At 41.1% G+C, this 19,017-nt stretch overlaps 1 protein-coding gene across 1 annotated transcript in view; it reads right to left on the reverse strand.

The window, feature by feature from the left end:
• SYNPO2 (synaptopodin 2) overlaps positions 1-18,817 on the reverse strand; it is a 101,524-nt gene extending 82,707 nt beyond the window's left edge. The window contains 1 exon segment of the mRNA XM_030564296.1: positions 18,576-18,817. Within this exon segment, the coding sequence (XP_030420156.1) occupies positions 18,576-18,680 (105 nt within the window). The 5' untranslated portion in view covers positions 18,681-18,817.
• Positions 18,818-19,017: the final 200 nt, after the last annotated feature.

Raw genomic sequence — 19,017 nt, forward strand, 5'->3', positions numbered from 1 at the left:
CTTGTGCTCATGGGGATTAAGGAAATGGCAGCTATAAAAACAAAAATCCTCAGTGTAATATTTCCCGCTAGATCTGAGTTATGGAGCATGCATCCACTCCCAGAGTAAGGTCAAATACAAGCTCAAAGAGATGAGACACAAATAGAACAGGAAATGGAATTCTCTCCATCTATTCCTTCACTCACATACACTGTGCCTTTTTCAGAAGCTCTTAGTGGAAAGAAAAATAATCCAGAGGAAGCGTCTGACATTGATAGCATATTAGTCATGGAGGATAGTATCAAAATGAGTGTCTGCTGTGATCTGTGACATAATGAGTCCTAGCACTAGGTATCTTTTAAAGGGAGTGAATTAAGATTAAGAACAGGAAATCACCCACAGGAACAAAACCAACAAATACAAAAATACTCATGTGGACCAGTTTTGAATTAGTTCATGAAAATATTGGTCAAATTCTGCCCCAGGATGAATGTGATCCATACCACTTGAAGTCAATGGTTATTGCATGTGCTTTTTTGGCCCTATTTAAGGTTATCTTTTTAAAGACACAGCTATTTGTCCTACTCAGGTCAAAATTCCATTATGGTAAGTTATCGTTTAAAGAATTAGTGTCACTGATCATAATAATAAAGAAGTCATTTTGTGACTGAGAGCTCTGTGAGCAACAGAACAGGAATGTAATCTAATGTGCTGCTTTTCTTCCCCTACAAAAAAGATAATCTGACTCACATTGTCTAAGATAATGGCTATGACTTTGCTGGCCGCACTTTAACTGATCTAATTTTGGGAGGAAGGGCCATTTTGACATTTTGTGTTATAGCAACTGTGAGTACCCTCTCAAGTTTCTCTAGGAATCACTCATGTTAAGAACTGGATAGCCTTTAAACAAGTCACAAATCATTGCCTTTATACACAAAAATAAATTAAAATGAAAAGTCAGAGCTCAGTTTCCCTTTCTCTGTTATTTTGCCCTGAAACTTATCTTTCTACTAAAAACCTGGATACATTCATTAATAAAGTAGCTGTGTGTAACTAAGGAATTCTTCTCGCCTGCTTGTGTCTCCCACTTATATTCAACCCTCTTTGACCTCAGTTCTCTGATCCTTACTGAACAGTCTGCTTATAGATGCTCTGCAGAATTAATGTGACTCATAATATTTCAGTTTGAGTATGACTTAAAGCACAAACCTATACAAAAAACATCCCTTCAAGCACACATGGGAAGTCAGGAGCAGCCCTGGGTGGAAAATGTTTTCGGTTTCCCTCCCTTCCCCACTTTAGCAATCTCTCTCCCACTCCAAAATGGCTGGCCAATCAGCAGAGCAGTATAACAGTCTGGTTCTTCCTGGAAGCTGGAGCTTGGGGGTCTACCCTAGGACCAGCCTTTTGGGAAGTGCATCTGTGTCACTGAATCAACGGGAAATTATGTTGCTTTTCAAATCTATGTTTCTTGTTCTGTTTTTCCATTCAGGAACCCAGGAATCAGCATAGAGAATAATCCCTACTTCTGACCCCTCTGATGGTGTGAAAGATTCTGAATCCAGTGGGACCAGCATGGTTCTTCTAAACAGGCAATTGGCATCAGGAAGTAACTACAGAGAATCTGCACCTCCATTATACTACTGATCTTCCAAGACCTATTGCAAAGGCATTTTAAGGTATGGATCTATGATAGTGCTGCCACGGGGTAAAAGAGGACACAGTAGTGAAGTGGCCTGGATGGGAGAGGGGAGAGTCCATCCTCTCTCTCACACACAGCTTATTTACACAGGCTGTATACTGGGAAGTGGATTTCACCTTGGACACTTCCTAGAGTGGTCTAACCTTTAGCAAGGCATGAATGCAAACGGGTCTCACTTCTGACCAGTGATGCTCCTAAAGGCTTTTACAGCAGGCTGTTTACTATGAACTTGTTCTGAGAGCTGATCTGCACACAGTTTATGTACTGCTGTAACTGTATCAATCTGAAACCACTTTAGTTAAAGCAGAACAGTGCGCTAGTGTGGACACAATTATACCATGTATAGATCCCCTTCTTCCACAGCCACTAAGGGGTTAACAGGTAGGCTTGCTATCTCCTCAGCTGCAGCTAATTGCAGGGCCAGCAACAACTTGGGGATAAGAAGGCTGAAGCTCAAAGGAGAGGATGGTTCCTAGAAAGATTACTGAGAGGAGAAGTTGCATCTGGAAAAAGCCTATAAGAGAGGGGAACTAGGCAGAAGCAAGAGACTGGGAGGAACTGGTCCAGGCTGCTTAATACAGGGTTCCTGGGCTGGAACCCAGAAGCGTGAGTGGATGGGAGGGTCTGAGTTCTCCTACCATCCCCAGCAAAGAGGTCAGGACTCTGCTGGGGGCTGGGATTATTGACCCATTCCTTGGTACATAGGACTTCTGGTGTATTGGGCTGTTTGTTTATTGCCCTGGAAGAGGGGAGACTATCAACAAACCAGCTAGAGTCATAAGGAGAAGCCATCTGGCACAGAGCTAGATGAGTGGTGGGGTAGGAAAACTGAGGCAAAGTCACCATGCTACCTTGCAAAGCCATAGAGGGCAGGTATAAGGGGGGCTGGCTGGCTGGCTGGAAGAGTCACACTGGGCATACTATTGTAAAGATGCTTGTGAAAAAAACATCTATACCAGTATAAAGCACCTTTGTACTGGTATGATTGTGTCCACACTAGGCTTTCAGTTTTACCTACCCTTTTTCAGATATCATCAGCTTCCAGTCGCCTCCTGGTTAAAGACCATACTTAGTTCTTGGATACACATTGTACAACTCTGGTAGGAGTCAATGGAAATTCCTTGGACATATCCAAGGACAGAATTTGACCCTTAGTGACTGATGCTTTTTAGTGGCTCTACATGTATTTACCCTGGTGACACTCTTCATGTACTTTGGCCTCTCCCCCCGCCATCTTTTCTCATCGTCTGCCCTTCCGACTGGATGCAGAGCAACCTGAAGTGAGGCTATAAAGTTACTTCATATCAAATAGCAGAGGGGGCTAATTGTATAGCAAACTGTTCCACTCTCTTACCCAGACAGCAACATTGCACAAAAGCATTTCAGAAGCTAGTAGGACCAGAAATCTCAAAGAAGTCTGTTCATGTGAGATTTCCACCACATTTTTTAGATTTGCTATACTTATCTAAACCCAGACTAATTTTTAGACTCCAGGCTGCATCCAGTGGGGTTGCTGAATGACCATTGAACACAGGGGAGGTTATTGTTAACCTGCAGGATCAGCCTAATTTTCGAGGTTCACTTTTCACTTGTTAGAAACCTATGAACAGAAGCTTTAACATTCTTTAGCAAGTGAATGAGCAGCAGCTATATAGTACATGGGTCAGTGTCACTAGGTGACCCGTTCTGAACAGGTTGCAGGAATGTAGCCATGACTCTAATGTAGGGAGAGGATGTACACCATAGATAGATCCTTCTGTTTTGAAAAATGCACAATATTGTAGTAGTTCCCTTTCCAGCTCTGGTTGATGCACACAAGTGCATGAAATGAAGTGAAGTGGGGAAGCTACATTGATCATTTTCAACCCTCAAATGCTTCAGTTCAGGGTTTGGGAGTACTTTCAGGTTGGTTCCTATCTTATGTAAATTGGTTTGCTCACCTTCGGTCTGGAATCCCTTGAAAGAAAGCATTTGTCATATAGACCTGTAGCTTCTTCCCCACCTTTTTCAATTTCAACTAAGATTTTTCCCAAAATGTGGCTCAACTGCTTTTCCTTCATTTTCATTGCATGGCTCAGACGCTGATGAACTATGCTTGCTCTTAATTGTTCTTCAAAGCTGATTAAGGAGGAATCCAAAGGGCCCAAGTTTAAGTCTGATTTGAACAATTCACTGCGGCTCTAATTTTAATTTCAATGAAGAACACCAAGAGTGAATCTCTTAATTCTGATCTATGCAACTTTTTCCAGGACAGCTATGCTAATCATCAGTTGAAGAAAACAAAAACTGAGTGACACACAAGAGTTGTACACAGTATGCCACCATTATTTCAGTGAATGCGTTTTAATGCTTCATTTAGTCATGTAATGACATTTAAAAAAAAAAAAAAAAGACAGGCCACAAAGATGATCTTCCCAGATCTAATTATTAACTCCTTTGCCTTGTTCTCTCCAATGTAGTATAAAAGGCACCCAGTGTCCTCTCATATTAGTTTAATTTAGATTCACTAGGTTGCTTTTCACAATTGCTGTATAGTTTACTAGAGGAAACCCCTAATTGTGAGGGTCTGAAACTCCCTACCCCCACTAGATAATACAAATTTGTAAATCACATCATTGTTTGAGTCACAAATGATCTCATGAACTCAGAAAGCGTCTGGTAAAGTTAGTCTGATGACCCTGAAAAATAGCAGACTCTGATAACTTTGTCACAATCTAGGGCCTGATCCTATCTTCACTGAAGTCAATGGAAAGATTCAAGATGTTCCAAACAGAATCAGGTCCAAACTGTAAAATTCAGATAATTTAAAAAAAAAATGGGGGGACATTCATTCCAGGATTTTTGTTTCTATTCTGTTCTGGGTCTAGTTTAGAAACTGTAGTGATAGGCACTATCTAAAACCTAAATAGACTGGGTTACTTGCCCATCTTTCAGAGACTATGAATGGCTTGCCAACTACAAAACCAGTTTCTCCTCCCTTGGTTTTCACACCTCAGCTGCTAGAAGAGAGCCTCATCCTCTCTGATTGAATTAACCTCGTTATCTCTAGCCTGCTTCTTACTTGCATATATATACCTGCCCCTGGAAGTTTCCACTGCATGCATCCGACGAAGTGGGTATTCACCCACGAAAGCTCATGCTCCAAAACGTCTGTTAGTCTATAAGGTGCCACAGCACTCTTTGCTGCATCTTTCAGCGGTATTTCTAGGCAGATTTTTGGGTTGGGGCCATCTCTCGTTCAGACTATGGATTTGGTTCAAATAAGCACCAAAGGTCTTTCTTTCAAACCTGGCTGGAGATTTCACAGTGACAGCCTTCCCCAACCGTTGCAGTTTATTACAGCTTTCCCCCACTGTGACACACTCTTGGAACCCTTAATGTACAAAAAGAACAGGAGTACTTGTGGCACCTTAGAGACTAACAAACTTATTTGAGCATAAGCTTTCATGGGCTACGGCCCACTTCATCGGATGCATAGAATGGAACATATAGTAAGAAATATATATACATACAGAGAACATGAAAAGGTAGAAGCAGCCATACCAACTGTAATTAATTAATTAGTCTCTTTCAGTTGGTATGGCTACTTCCACCTTTTCATGTCCTCTGTATGTATATATATTTATTACTATATGTTCCATTCTATTCATCTGATGAAGTGGGCCGTAGCCAACAAAAGCTTATGCTCAAATAAATTAGTTAGTCTCTAAGGTGCCACAAGTACTTCTGTTCTTTTTGCGGATACAGACTAACACGGCTGCTACTCTGAAACCTGTCTTAATGTACAAAGTTTCCCACTGGTGGCAGAATTCCTGGGAAGGTTAATTTAGGCAAGAAATCATAGTTTAAGTGTATCCCACTTCATAATTAATTACTTTAGAGCATCCACAATCTGCTAGGTACTTTACAGATATATAGATGCACATGGTGGCTGCCCTGAAGAGATTACAGTCTAAATTCAAACATGATATAAGGAGTGGAAGTAACAGATAGCAAGGTGTGGAATTGGGGGGGTGGGGGTGGACAGTTGTAATGTTTTTGATTCTATGTACTTCTTGTTCTGATTTACATGTATAGGTATCCTGTAGGAAGTAAGTAGTTCTCTAAGAAATGATTTCATCAGAAAGAAAAAAGCAGTAACAAACTTTGCTGCATGATATGCAACAGCTTCCACTAAGAAAAAGCACCACAACCAACACTGGTATTTCTCAACGATGTAACTGCCTCCACATTCAGTTAAGCAGAATTTGTAAGACTGCATGAAATAGCAACATCTGGCAATTCTCAATAATGTGACTGCATTATGATTGGATGTTTACTCAGCTCAGGCATATCTACATGTTGATGATGGGATTTTGGGATTATTATAATTGTGATCACTTAAACTACCAGAAGCACCCCATATAATCTCTGACAGGTAGTACACATCTGGGAGCTAAAGTCAGCCCAGATCCCGTTATCTAATTAATTTGTCCACTGAAATAATACATAAAGTAAACATTGCTTAAGGTACCATATGTTTAATAATCAATTACATAAAAAAAATGTCGTGCACTTTCTGTAACTCAACCCTATACTTCAAATTGAAGAATAGTTCCTTTGTACTGGTCAATAACATATATAGACTTGAATCACTGAGAATGTGAATGAAACCATGCTGATTATCAAGGCACAGGTCACCCTGCAAGCCTAGCATTTTGCAAATTTTATTTTTCATTTTAGTATTGCAATGAATAAAGTCAAACAAGTACCTCCCTGCACAAAACGTATCTTCCAGCACATTAAGTAGTTTTATGTGTTCCAGCTTCTTTAAAATAGACAACCTTATATAGTAATAGTTCCTTCTAATTGGAAGAATCATGTGTATAGGTCTTCCACAACTATTCTGGAATATTATTTTCATGACTGTTCAGGGAAATGGCTATGCAATGTTTACTTATTTAGCAAAAACTTTTTGCTACACCCTCACAATGTAGGAAATTATTCCTCCGTTAGATAATTTCTATATCCTTTTTTGGAACTATCTCAATTAAATTTGTCAGCAGGTGTTTGATATGAACTCTACAAAATATAACTTGCAGAACAACCTACTGAATGGTATGCAGCAGCTATATTAGCTGCGCCCTGCTAGCTTCTGCACTTCTATGCCAAGCGATAGTTTGTTCTAGGCAGAAAGTTTTCAGAACCTTTAGAGATTCCAAAAGAATTTTGTTTCTTAGAGGTGGCATTCAGTCATATAGCAAGTAGCAATAATAGTTCATAGAGTAAGGGAAGGAAAATGTGGACAAAAAATACAGCTCATCAGGCAGCTTTCAGCGGAAGTGGGATGGAGTGGGGGAAATCCAGTTAAATAAAAGAGTTCTATTCACTACCTCAGGGTAGAAAAAGCAAAACACCAAATTAGCAGAAAAGCTCAGCAAACAAAAATACCCAAACAAGATAAATAGTTACGGTCACTTCTGGCAAGATGCATCAAAATCCCAGCAGATTTCTGCTGATCCCAGACAAGGCAGAAATATCTACCTGTCTTTTCCTCCCTTGCCAAATGGAAAAAGCAGGTCACTTCTGTATAAAGGGCCTCACTCTGCAGAACTCAGTAAAAAGTGACCAGGCTAGCTCCCTACTGGGGTCTGGATTCAGCAGTCCATCCGTATTCAGCAAAGCATTTAAGCATGTGCCTAAGTCCACCTACATTCAGTAAATGTGACTTAATCACATGCTCATAGTTAACAGGGGCGGCTCCAGGCCCCAGCATGCCAAGCGCGTGCTTGGGGCGGCAAGCCGCGGGGGGCGCTCTGCTGGTGCCACGAGGGTGGCAGCTTGCCTGCGGAGTGTCCGCTGGTCTCACAGCTTCAGCGGACCTCCCGCAGGTGTGCCTGCGGAGGGTCTACTGGTCCCGTGGCTTCGGAGGACCTTCCGCAGGCACGCCTGCGGGAGGTCTGCTGAAGCTGCAGGACCAGCTGACCCTCCGCAGGCAAGCCCCCGAAGGCAGCCTCCCTGCCGTGCTTGGGGCAGCAAAATACCTAGAGCGGCCCCTGATAGTTAAGCACATGCTTATATTCTCTGCTGAATTGGGGACACATTTTCAAAGTTATTTGGGCACCTAAGATGCAAATAGGAGCCTACTGGGATTTTCAAACCTAACTTGTCACCCTTGGTGGCAGAAAGAAGCCAAGGATTTGAATGGGCATGGAGGACTAACTAGATGTGGTTCCTTGACATGTTAGCTGAAGAACATTGGTGGGGTATCGTGAGGGAGTTTGTACAGCTCCAGCATGTGCCCCCTTTATTGTATGAGGGTTTGTCTATGAGGGAAAGCTTCACCAAGTATATTTGTCTATGTACTTAACCCACTGTGATTATGCAGGTATAACTCCCCGTGTAGATACTCTTATTCCAGAATGAGTGGCTTTGGGAGGGGGTTTTCTTTTATACAGCTTTCAAAGCAACATATGCTAAACCAGAAAAGAGCACCTTGTATTAGTATAACAATAACCACAAAGATAGTCATACAAGTGTTATTATAGTGGTTTAAATTCTCACTTTACCCAATGCACGTCTAACTTTGCTGTGTAGACAACACATCAGTAAGCAAAGACCTCTAGTTTCTAGTGCTGTCATATAGCATACTTCATGAGCACCAAATTCTCTTTTTTTTTAAAAAAAAGTACAGATTGAAATATCTTCAACTTGAGACTGAATAGCCTATCATCTGTGTAAGCAGAGGAATGGTCCCGCTATTGTGGGGAACTTTCCTGGCTTCTGCACTACCCCAGTGAAGTGGGCTAGCGAAAGGATCCGAGTCCTCACTCCCACTTCCTTTACCCAGAGGCCTCCCTGCCCTTGAGGACTCACTTTTTCCACTCTCCTGTCAGGCAGAGTCCTCGTAACCCCAACAAGGCTGGGCCCAGGATTCCTGGGGGACTCAACCCCCAACCCTGCTGTGGTAACCCAGGACAGGGGCTAGGGTGTCCCCACTCCAGGGTACTCTCTTTGCACTGCACACCTCCCTGACCCACTGATCACATCATACAATTTAAAGCAAATACAAGTTATTTAATTAACAATTAATTTTTAAAAAAGAATAAGGAAGAATGGGAAAGGTTAAAAGAAAACACATCACCCCACTCTGTGGCAGGGACTATCACAAACAGTGTCTCTGGACATCAGGGCACTTCACAGTCTGTTCCTTGTAGGTCCCAGGCCTCCTTCTCAGGCCCTGGCTGTACTGCAGGGACACTGCGGGTCAGACGGTTGCTCTGGTGGTGGCCACACTCTCTCAGGCTCTGGCTGGCAGGACCCTTCTCCCCAGTGTCACCCCTGCTCTGTCAGGGTTATGATCCCCCTCCAAGTCTGGCCTGCAGAGCCTCTTGGCTGAGGCGTCTGTCATGGTATCTTTCCCCAATCTGAACCTTAGAGTCCAAAAGTTGGGGTACAGCATGAATTCCTCTAAGCTTAATTACCTGCTTAGATCTGATAAGCTGCCACGAATCAGGAATTCCAGTGCCTGATACACTCTGGTCCCCCCAAAACCTTCCTTGGGGACCCCCAAGACCCAGACCCCCTGGAACTTAACACAAGGAAAGTAAACCCCTTTCCTCACCATTGCCTTTCCCAGCCTTCCCCTCCCTGGGTTACCCTGGAAGATTACTGTGATTCAAACTCCTTGAATCACAACACAGAGAAATTAGGTCTCCTGGAGAGAGAGACAGATTCACACTCCGTGAATATAAAACAAAGGGATTCCACCCTTCCCCTCCCTTCTCCTTCCTTGTTAAGTACAGACTCAATTCCCTTGAGCCTCAACAAGGGGGAAAAATCAGACAGGTCTTAAAAGCAAAACTTTTAATAAAAAGAAAGAAAAAAGTAAAAGGTGTCTCTGTACTTTAGATGGCAAAAGTTACAGGGTCTATCAGCTTATAGAAACTGGAGAAAAAGCCTCCTCCAACAGAAATACAATTTAAAATACTTCCAGCAAACTACACATTTGCAAATACAGAAACAATCAAAAGACTATAACCGCCTTTCTTACTAAAATACTCACGATAAGAGACTGTAGCAGGGAGATTGGCAAGAAAACTGGTTGCCCATCTAGTCCCTTCCAGGACCCAGAGAGAACACAGACCAAGAACAAAGAACACACACAAAGGCTTCCCTCCACCGAGATTTGAAAGTATCTTGTCTCCTGATTGGTCCTCTGGTCAGGTGTTGCAGGTCACTGTTTGTTAACCCTTTACAGGTGAAAGAGACATTAACCCTTAGCTATCTGGTTATGACAGCATCTCCCTGTTCTGGGCCCACTGCCCAGGGTCCCCCTCGCTCTCTCCAGCTGCTCACCGCATGCAGCTCCGGACTGCTCCAGCCCTAGCTCCACACTGCCTCAGCGCTGCTGCTGCTGCTCTGCCTTCAGCTCCCTGGGCTGCTTCTCTGGCCTCTCTGGCTCCAGTTGCTACAGCTCTGGTCCCAGGGCAGGGCTGCTCTGCAGGCTGCTTCTGTGAATCTCTCTCAGCTCTCACCTGCTTCCTGGGCTACTTGTCTGGCTCCTCTGGCTCTGGTTGCTGCAGCTCTGCTCCCAGGGCAGGTCTGCTCTTTCTCGGCTGTGCTCCGGCTTTTTGGGCTGCAGCTCTGCTCCCAGCAGCTTAGCTTGGGCCCCTACTCTCGCCTTAGCTCGGCCCCAATCTTCTTATCCAGGCAATTTCAGCTCATGGGGAGGACGGGACCCACCCTGGCCTTCTGTCTCTTTGATTAGCCTACCCTGTCAATCAGATTGACCTGGAGCATTGGCCTCTCGCCATTGTTCCTGGGGACTGTCAGTCTCAGGGTCCTGATTTGCCATCGATCCCTCCCCTTTTAGTGCCATCGATCCCTCCCCTCCCCTTCCCTCCCCACTGAATGTTAGTAAGGGGATAACAGTCCCCTTACATCTGCATAGACTTCCAAGAAATGCATGGCAATGAAATATACATTCACAAGTACACACGTTTTTAGCATTATATCATTGTCCTTACAGTGCCTAAAAGGTACACAAGGTGCTCTACAGGACAAAAAAAGGGATGTCATCTCTACTCAGAAGAGCTTACAATTTAATGTTAGACATGATGCAAGCAGTGGAGCTGCAAAATAGTTTACTCCACCTCTGTCCCCCAAATAGTTCATTCTGTCATTTCAAGTTTTACACGAGTCACACACTTTTGCAACAAGCATTTATTCTAACTGTTCAGGGCAGTAACCGATCTCTACAGCATTCAGGAAAAATTTCCCAAATGCTTATGACACTTAACACATACAGAGCTTTGAGTGTGGCCATTATACTCAGATATACTCTCAAAAAGCTGATGGGATCACTCAAGCAAGCCTTGCCCCCACAACTGCAAGGTTCAAGAGGATCAAGCCAATATCCTTATCTGGTTCAAACTCATAATTCCATGGAAGCTGAAGAACTGGCTTCCTGTGTATGATACCCCTGTCCTGATCAGGAAGAATGGGAGAAGGACCCAGCAAAGGCAATAGATAGTGGATCTAGAACTGAAATGTATGTCTATGGAGGCAATCAGAGAAACGGATGGAGGTAGTCTATTAATCAAGAGGAAAGGATCCTCTCATGTGCCGCAGTCAGAACTGCAATAGATGGCATATTACCCAGAGGGCTTACATTTGAAGCTTAGAGTTCCAGTCAACATGAGAGAGCTCAGGGCTAGATATTTTTTTATTTTATTTTATTTGTATATTTTTCAGAAAAGCTCAACTCCATTTTAAGTGTTTAGGCACCCACCAAATGCCAAATTTCAAATGTGCTCAGCATACCTCCATCTCCTGTTGTTCTCAGTGGGAGCTGGGTGCTCAGCTCTTTTAAAGATTTTGGCCCTCGTGCTCAACATTATACTGCACTGGAGTGTGAGCAGCGAAAAAAACTCTATGGTGTAGCCGCTGTAGGCACCACCTATGCCGATGGGAGGGGTTCTCCCATGAATATAGGTCATCCACCTCCCCAGGCTGTCTATACCAGGGGTTAGGTTAGCATAGTCACATCTCTTAGGGATGTGGATTTTTAACACCCCAAGGGATGTAGCTGTGCTGATATAATTTCCCAGTGTAGACTAGCACTGGTGCTTGCTCAAGTCTTGCTGCTTTGTCCATCCTCAACTTGGAGCCTGATCCTGCAGTCCTTCCATTATCATCCAATGTGACTGGTTCACTCACAAGGGCTGCAGGGTCTGATGAGAAAAGCTAACTACCTGAAGAAAGTGGGAAAAACATCATTCCTTATATAACATGTTTTTATTGGTTCCAATTTTTAAGCCCCTCAACCTGCCCTCCAATTTTGTGATGTAATTTTTGCTCCCACCAGCAATAGTGGTAGAAATTAATTCTGGATTCAATCAGGTAGCTCACTGTCTAAATGCTCTCATTGTTGTCCACAATTAATTGCAGGGACAAAATTGTTCCTCCAAAACTAGAAGCAATCTCTTAAAATAAAAGCCATTTTATAGCGTAATAAACTCTGAGCATTAATAACCCTGAATAATGGGCCCCTTCAATAATTTCTGCTTGAGAAGATAAGTGTAAAGCAACCCAAGTTCCACCCAGAATGCGACACAATCCTAAAGGATATTATAAACATCATTTTCTGCCATGCTGTTTTGCTGCAAATTTAGCCAAGAAAACGTACTATTAAGTTAATAAGAACAGAATGGCAGGAAATACAAAACAATAAAAATATAATGTCATGCAGTACACTTTAAATGTTTCCTGCAAAGGATTCAAACAAGGAAGCAAAGCACTACACAAAAGAGCTAATGTAAGTTTAGTGTTTAGATACAGCTTTACTTTCTTAAGTTATGTATATTGAGCCAATATGTACTCTCTTGAAAACTCTCTTGACATAAAGTTTTAAAATTTATCTATTAGAAACAAACACAAATGAATATTTGCCATCTATCCAGACCATATTGTATTTGCATAAATGCTTTTGGAAAGTATGCCAAAAACAGTTTGGTATGGAGGCTGCATATCCAAACAGGGTATACAGTTGTGTCAGTTCTGTTGTGCAGTAGTACACGAGTGCCTTAGTACTAAACACTTCCATTGGCATTGCTGCTGGAGTACAAAGCTTTCCTTCCTTCCCTCTGCAATGAAGTGACTTAAAAACTCACAACCCTATGCTTTGGAAGCCCAGATAACACCCCCTGTGGTAAAGGTAAATTAGAAATAATTTCTTGTTCATTATCTACTCAGTGCCAGAAAGACAAACATAGTATTTCATCATCAGAGTTCAAAACTAGGCATTTTCCACTTGATTTTGGCAAACTACATTTATTGTTTCAATTTTCAGAATGATTTTTAATCAAATCTCTATAACGGGCCTCCTGCTGCCCCACTGAAGTGAATGGAAGTTTGCCATTGACTGAAATAGGAGTTGGATCAAGTCCTATGTGCACAGGCAAAATTTTGTTGGTTATTAAATTGGGTCAGTATTAGATAAAGGACTTAATAAAACCTTCCTCAAAAAAGAAACACAGCCCCTCCAAACAACTCCTCAGGCAAGACTGTGTGTAAATATGCCTTACTTGCCAGTCCACCCTAATGAGACTTTCCATTGCTGGGGGGTTCATTCTATGGACAAGCATCTTTAGCCTTTAATGCTGTCGGTCTCATACTCTTCACAAGCACTAAAATTGATAATGCTTTAAAAAATAAAATTGGGAGGACCCCTTAAACTTTCAAGGTATATATTTGTGATTACTCAGCTAATGCATGTGCATATATTTTTCCTATAAGGCTCAAAGAGCCAACGATGTTTAAAAAAAAAAAAAAAGTAAGGACCAGATCCTCAACTGGTGACAGTCAGAATAGTTTGATTGAATTCAGTGGGCCTAATTGTTTATTTCTGGCTTCCTGAGCCAGCAGGAGCTGGAAAAGCTGCACAGATTTTGCTCTCATTGGTGCTTGGCGCTATATGAGTACTGTGCAGAACTGATGCCTTCTGGAGGGAAACTCAGCCAGGCCTCTACAGCAAGTGAATAGTAGCTCTGATGTGATGCAGCACACAGGATGAGGGGGTGTGGAACAGCAAGGAAAATAAGATAAGCCATGGTGCTAGGGTGACCAGACAGCAAATGTGAAAAATCAGGACAGGGGGTGGGGAGTAATAGGAGCCTATATAAGAAAAAGACCCACAAATCTGGACTGTCTTTATAACATCGGGACATCTGGTCACCCTACATGGCACCCTCTCAAAGACAACAACAACAATAACACAAAAAGCCCCACACAACCCCACTGAAATCAATTAATTTTTCTGTGTTCAGCAGAATGGCTTTATCATTCTAAGAGCTGATGGAGAGGTAGAGCTTTTTCCCTCAGGAAGTTTAAGTAATTTCTCTTGATTATTTTTGCTAGCAATAATCAAACAGAAAACCTCATCTTGTAGGTATGACTCCAAACATAACGTTAATACTTATGGCTAATAGTTCTGTAAATATTTAACAGAGTTTTACTTAATTTAAAAAAAGAGAGTTTGAGCATTCTATGGATGCGGTAAACTAGAGCTATTCTTTTCAGTGACAAAATGTTTATATTCAGAGTATTGCTCAAAGAGAATGAAGTGGCTTTACTGAATGTCAGCTATTAGAATGAATGTTTTGTTTTAAAAAATAAATACTTAGATATTCAGAGTAATAAAGAGTAAAGAAAAACATGACTTTCCCACCTAGTTATGAGAGTTTTTGTAGTAAACACTTAACATCCATTATATATATAATGGGCTAGATTAATTCCTCTTGTAACTCTATTGGAATCAGGTGAGTTAATGGAGTTATACCCTGGATTAATTTGATCCATTACGTATAACAAATATGTAAGCAAATGAGTTCACGTGTAGCTATGTCAAAGTCTTGTTAACTTAAGATACGAGACTTTGCAGAGTAGAACTATTCAAGCAACATAGCTTCCAATACTCAAACCTCATGACACTTCAAAGGACATTTAATCCTTTCTCCCCCTAAAAGAAAAAAGATTTACTACTAAAGGTAAAGAAGAACAGTCTCTAATTCCCTGTGAGGTTGTGGGGAAATTAACACTATTGAGAAGTGAGTCTCACTGCTTATTGATTTCTGATCAGCTCTGAGAATACACTGGCAAAAAAAAGATTATGCCAATAAAAAGATTCCTCTCTGAAGGTATCACACTACCATGTTTTATCTCTGTGGGCACAAACTTTGGGTCTGATCCTTCTCTCACTGATATCGTGGCAGAACAACCTATATCTCAATTGGTAGAAGGACTTGGCCTTTTTTGGAAAAAAAACAATATTAGAGACTTTATATGTTTTTTTAGCACAACTGAATTCGTTGTAGGTTTCAGAATAGTCTTTATAAAATGGAATAAAATCAACTGCAAATTTCCCTTCCTTTGTTTTAAACCATACCAAGCTATAAGTGCATAACTACAATCCGATTAGACTGAAATGTCAAAAGCTGTGTATTTGGGGTTGAGGTTGGGGAGGAAAGAGGAACCATTTTGCCATTCTTTATCCAGTGACTTTGCACTCAAAAAGTTTTGCTTTCACACAAAAGGCATTTTTTTCTTTACTCAAAACATGAAACTGAAAGTGAAATCCTTTATTTTTAATGTTTTTATGTTCTGTTGTAACTATTATTCACAGCCCTACCTGAAGCCATGAGATATTTGGCTTGTTTAGAGTTCAAATTAAACAAAACCAACTAGGTTCCATACAAACATTTTTAGTGCTCATAAACGTTTTGCCATAACACTCAACAAAATGTTTTGCTGTCTCTGGATATTTTTTTCAGACTGTTTTACCTCAGGTTCAGTAATGAACCATATGGCAGTTGGTTACATAATTATGTTAGATTCAGGAACTTCTGCAACGAATAGATGCGGAGGGGTTTTAATATGGATTTAATTTCACCATATTTTGTTCAAAAGGAACCTGAAACCGAAAGTGAAACGCAAAGGGTTTGAAACAACCTGAAACAATACTGAGAAAAGTTCATGCTCGGGTATAATTCATTAGTGTTTTATAAGCCATATAGGGGTTGGGTCCTAGCCATGTTAGAGATTGACTCTCTCCCTGTAGTGTGACCCCCGAAATTAAAAGCAGCTGAAGGGCCTGGTATCTGAAGACTGACAGCAGGATATGTTCAGTAAGGGGCCTTTTAGGGCTTGTCTAGACAGCAAAAATAAGTCATGTTAGAAAATGAGTTCTATACATATATATATATATATAAAAGACCTAAAGAAAAGTTCTGTGTAAGCTCAACACTTGTCTCTCTCTCACCAAAAGAAGTTAGTCCAATAAAAGATCCTACCTCATTCACCTGGTCGCTCTCCATTTTAACTAACAGTTTTAAACACTATTTTGGGCAAGTCATGTTGAGTTAGTTGGTCATGGTCAACCATAGGGGACAGACAAGGGTTATCCTCAAGCAGCTGATGTTTTTTAAACACAACATGCTGCGCCTAGAACAGGTGCACATTAATTAAAGTGTGTTAGCTAATACATTCCCAAACATAACTTGTTTTCCCAGTCCAGACAAACCCGTACTCTGAAATTCACTTCTCTTGCTGGTCTGACAGAGCCTGCATTTGTTAATATGCAGGGCACCAAGTAAACCCTAATCTGCCTGGACACCCAGAACCTGTTAGTGCAGCCCATCCAGTAGACAGGGCTGACTGACCTGGAGATCTGCCAATTCAGAACATCTTGTGGGGAGTCAGACAGCAGGCCCCTATTAAGCCCTGGCTGGATTTTAACAGTACCCTCCATGGTTGGTCATGATAGGAAAAGGCATGTTGTGGGAAAAGTATTGACAAATTGGGGTTCCAAAAAAGTTCTTGGCCTTGTGAAGGAGCAGCCTTGGGTGGTGGGCTAGTCAAAAGTGACAGCTTTCAGTCCCTAGTGATCTGGGCAATATCATAACTAGCAGCTGAGGAATTAAAACTCTGGTACCCATAATCAACTTCATGAGATATTAGTTTACCAACAGTACCTTACAAATATATTTAATTTTGTTTTTATAAAGCTTGTTCTAAAGTTTTTGCATTACTTGGCCATTTGATTGGTTTTAATTACAAGTAAAACACACATACTTTCCTTAATGATCCTTTCTAAAAATTATTGGTTCCTGCTTTTAGCGATGAATCACAACTGTAATCACTTGGCTAATTCTCCTAACTTCAGGGTTCAAGTGGTTTAGTGGTTTTGGTGCATTAGTCTTAGGACACATTCAAACTATCTCTGGGTTTTTGCGTTTTTGTAAAACCCCTGACTTTACTCATCTGTGTCTGTAACAGAGATGGGCCATACCTGAACCTTGTGTCAAAACTACCATGATTTCGCTTTGCTTTGCTAAAACAAAAGCTACCCCAGTTCTACCCATCTCCTTTGACTTTTGCATTCTTTGATGTTTTCACTAGGTGGCAGGATTCCACCATCACCTACTATTGATGAAGCTACTTGCAAAGAAAGACTTCTGTGCAAACAGGTTTTGATTTTTTTAAACAAAAAACACTGTTAGCATATTGTGAAATATTTAAAAATAAACGTTAAGAGACAATGATACATACAAGTGATAAGAGAAAAATATGTTAAATAAACTGCAGCTTGACTATTGAATAAGATTAATTTTATGGCTGGAAGTAATTCAGAGACAACAGAATGAAAGATGTTATTTTCCTAGCAAAAGAACAGACACAAGCCCCTTGTTTTAAACAAGGAAAATCCTTTTCTCCCATATCTAATATTTCTGCTAAATTTGAAAAACTAGCCAACCCAATTAGTTTAATGCAACTGTAATTCGTACGTATGTTATCAGCTAAAAGTACGAGATTAAAGAACTAGCTTTATAATGCCCCAAAATCAAATTCCTAAAAATTTAGCAACCTTCCTAGTACTGAGTACTATGAGAGAATGAATATACCCTTTTTTCTTGTTTTCTTTTTAATTTTATTGGTATAAAATACAAGTTAATCTCAGGACTTCAAATTAATCTGACAGGATTTATTATATTCACTAGTCCAAAATCTGCTCTCGCAGTATTGAATTTATGCTGATACCATAGCTATGGACAGAATGGCCCCTTGTCTTAGATGACATAATGTGGCAACATGGCTATCATTCTACAATTCCTAAATAACCATGAAAAACCATAGTCTGTAATAAAATGAATATTTATTTTAAATCAAACTACTTAAAAAAATTGTTCCAAGATGTCATTGTTTGAGACCATTTCAAGTTGTTTTAGACTTTTTGTTGTGTACTTTCACTTCATATATAAATATAAACTGTGATATGCTCAATAATTTTCAGGTTATAATCCATGAAATACATATCAGGGCATGTTTGGCAACTATTAAAGCTATTTCCAGAGAATGTACTTTTCATTAATATGAAGTCATGACTCTCTGTGTAATGCTTTCCAGGAGTCCCAAAATAGTAGGAACACTTTCTGGTGCCAAATCATTTATTTATTCCATGCCAAGACTAGAGAAAGTGTCACAAATCAATAGTCAAAACTGGGTTTGCTAACCGGGGACCCAATCCTTTGTGGTGCTGAGTGACTTCCACCACACCCAATGAATTCAGTAGGCACTGAAGGCACTCATCATCTCATAAGATTCTGCCCTTCCCATGCAAGAAAACAGCTGTGGTACTTGTAGGTAATCAAAAGGTAAGAATTACCTATTGTTTTTTAAAAAAATCACTATCTGCACCTGTGGAAGCAGCTCCCCAAATACATTTCCAACAAACATAGCCAGCCCCACAATAAAGCTTGCCTCAAGGCTTCTGACTGGAAGCTATATAGATCACGACAAGCTTCTCTCTTTCTCTCCTTGTCATAACACACTAATAACATCTCTCTCATTGTCCTACCTTAGCGATTTGCAAAGGCTGCTTTTGCTCCTTGCCACCTTGCAATCTAAAGCCCCAAGGTGCCCCTCCACTCATGGAAATGCAGATATAATCCCCTGTGCCCATCTTCCTGGTGCAGTTAGGCAGATTTCATCTGCAGAGGAAGATGAAAAGTTCTCTAGCTTTTGTAGATGTTCACTGAACTTGAGGCTCGCCTGCCAGTCAGAGCTGGAGAAGCAGAGCACCACTCCGTTGCTGCTGCTGCTGCGTACTGCTCTCTATAATGTAGTCATTCACAAGAATGCAAGAGCTCTCACAGATCAAGAGCCCAGCCCACTGTTTCGTCAGACTCTCCTATGCTCAGCCCACCTTCAGAGTAAAGTAAAATAATGCTGCAAAACCCCACGAAAAAGAGACTGAGCCATGAGGCTAAAAAGGCTATATTTAACCTCAAGAGCCTCTG

The sequence above is a fragment of the Gopherus evgoodei genome, chromosome 5 (assembly GCF_007399415.2).
Source record: "Gopherus evgoodei ecotype Sinaloan lineage chromosome 5, rGopEvg1_v1.p, whole genome shotgun sequence".
Lineage (NCBI taxonomy): Eukaryota > Metazoa > Chordata > Testudines > Testudinidae > Gopherus > Gopherus evgoodei.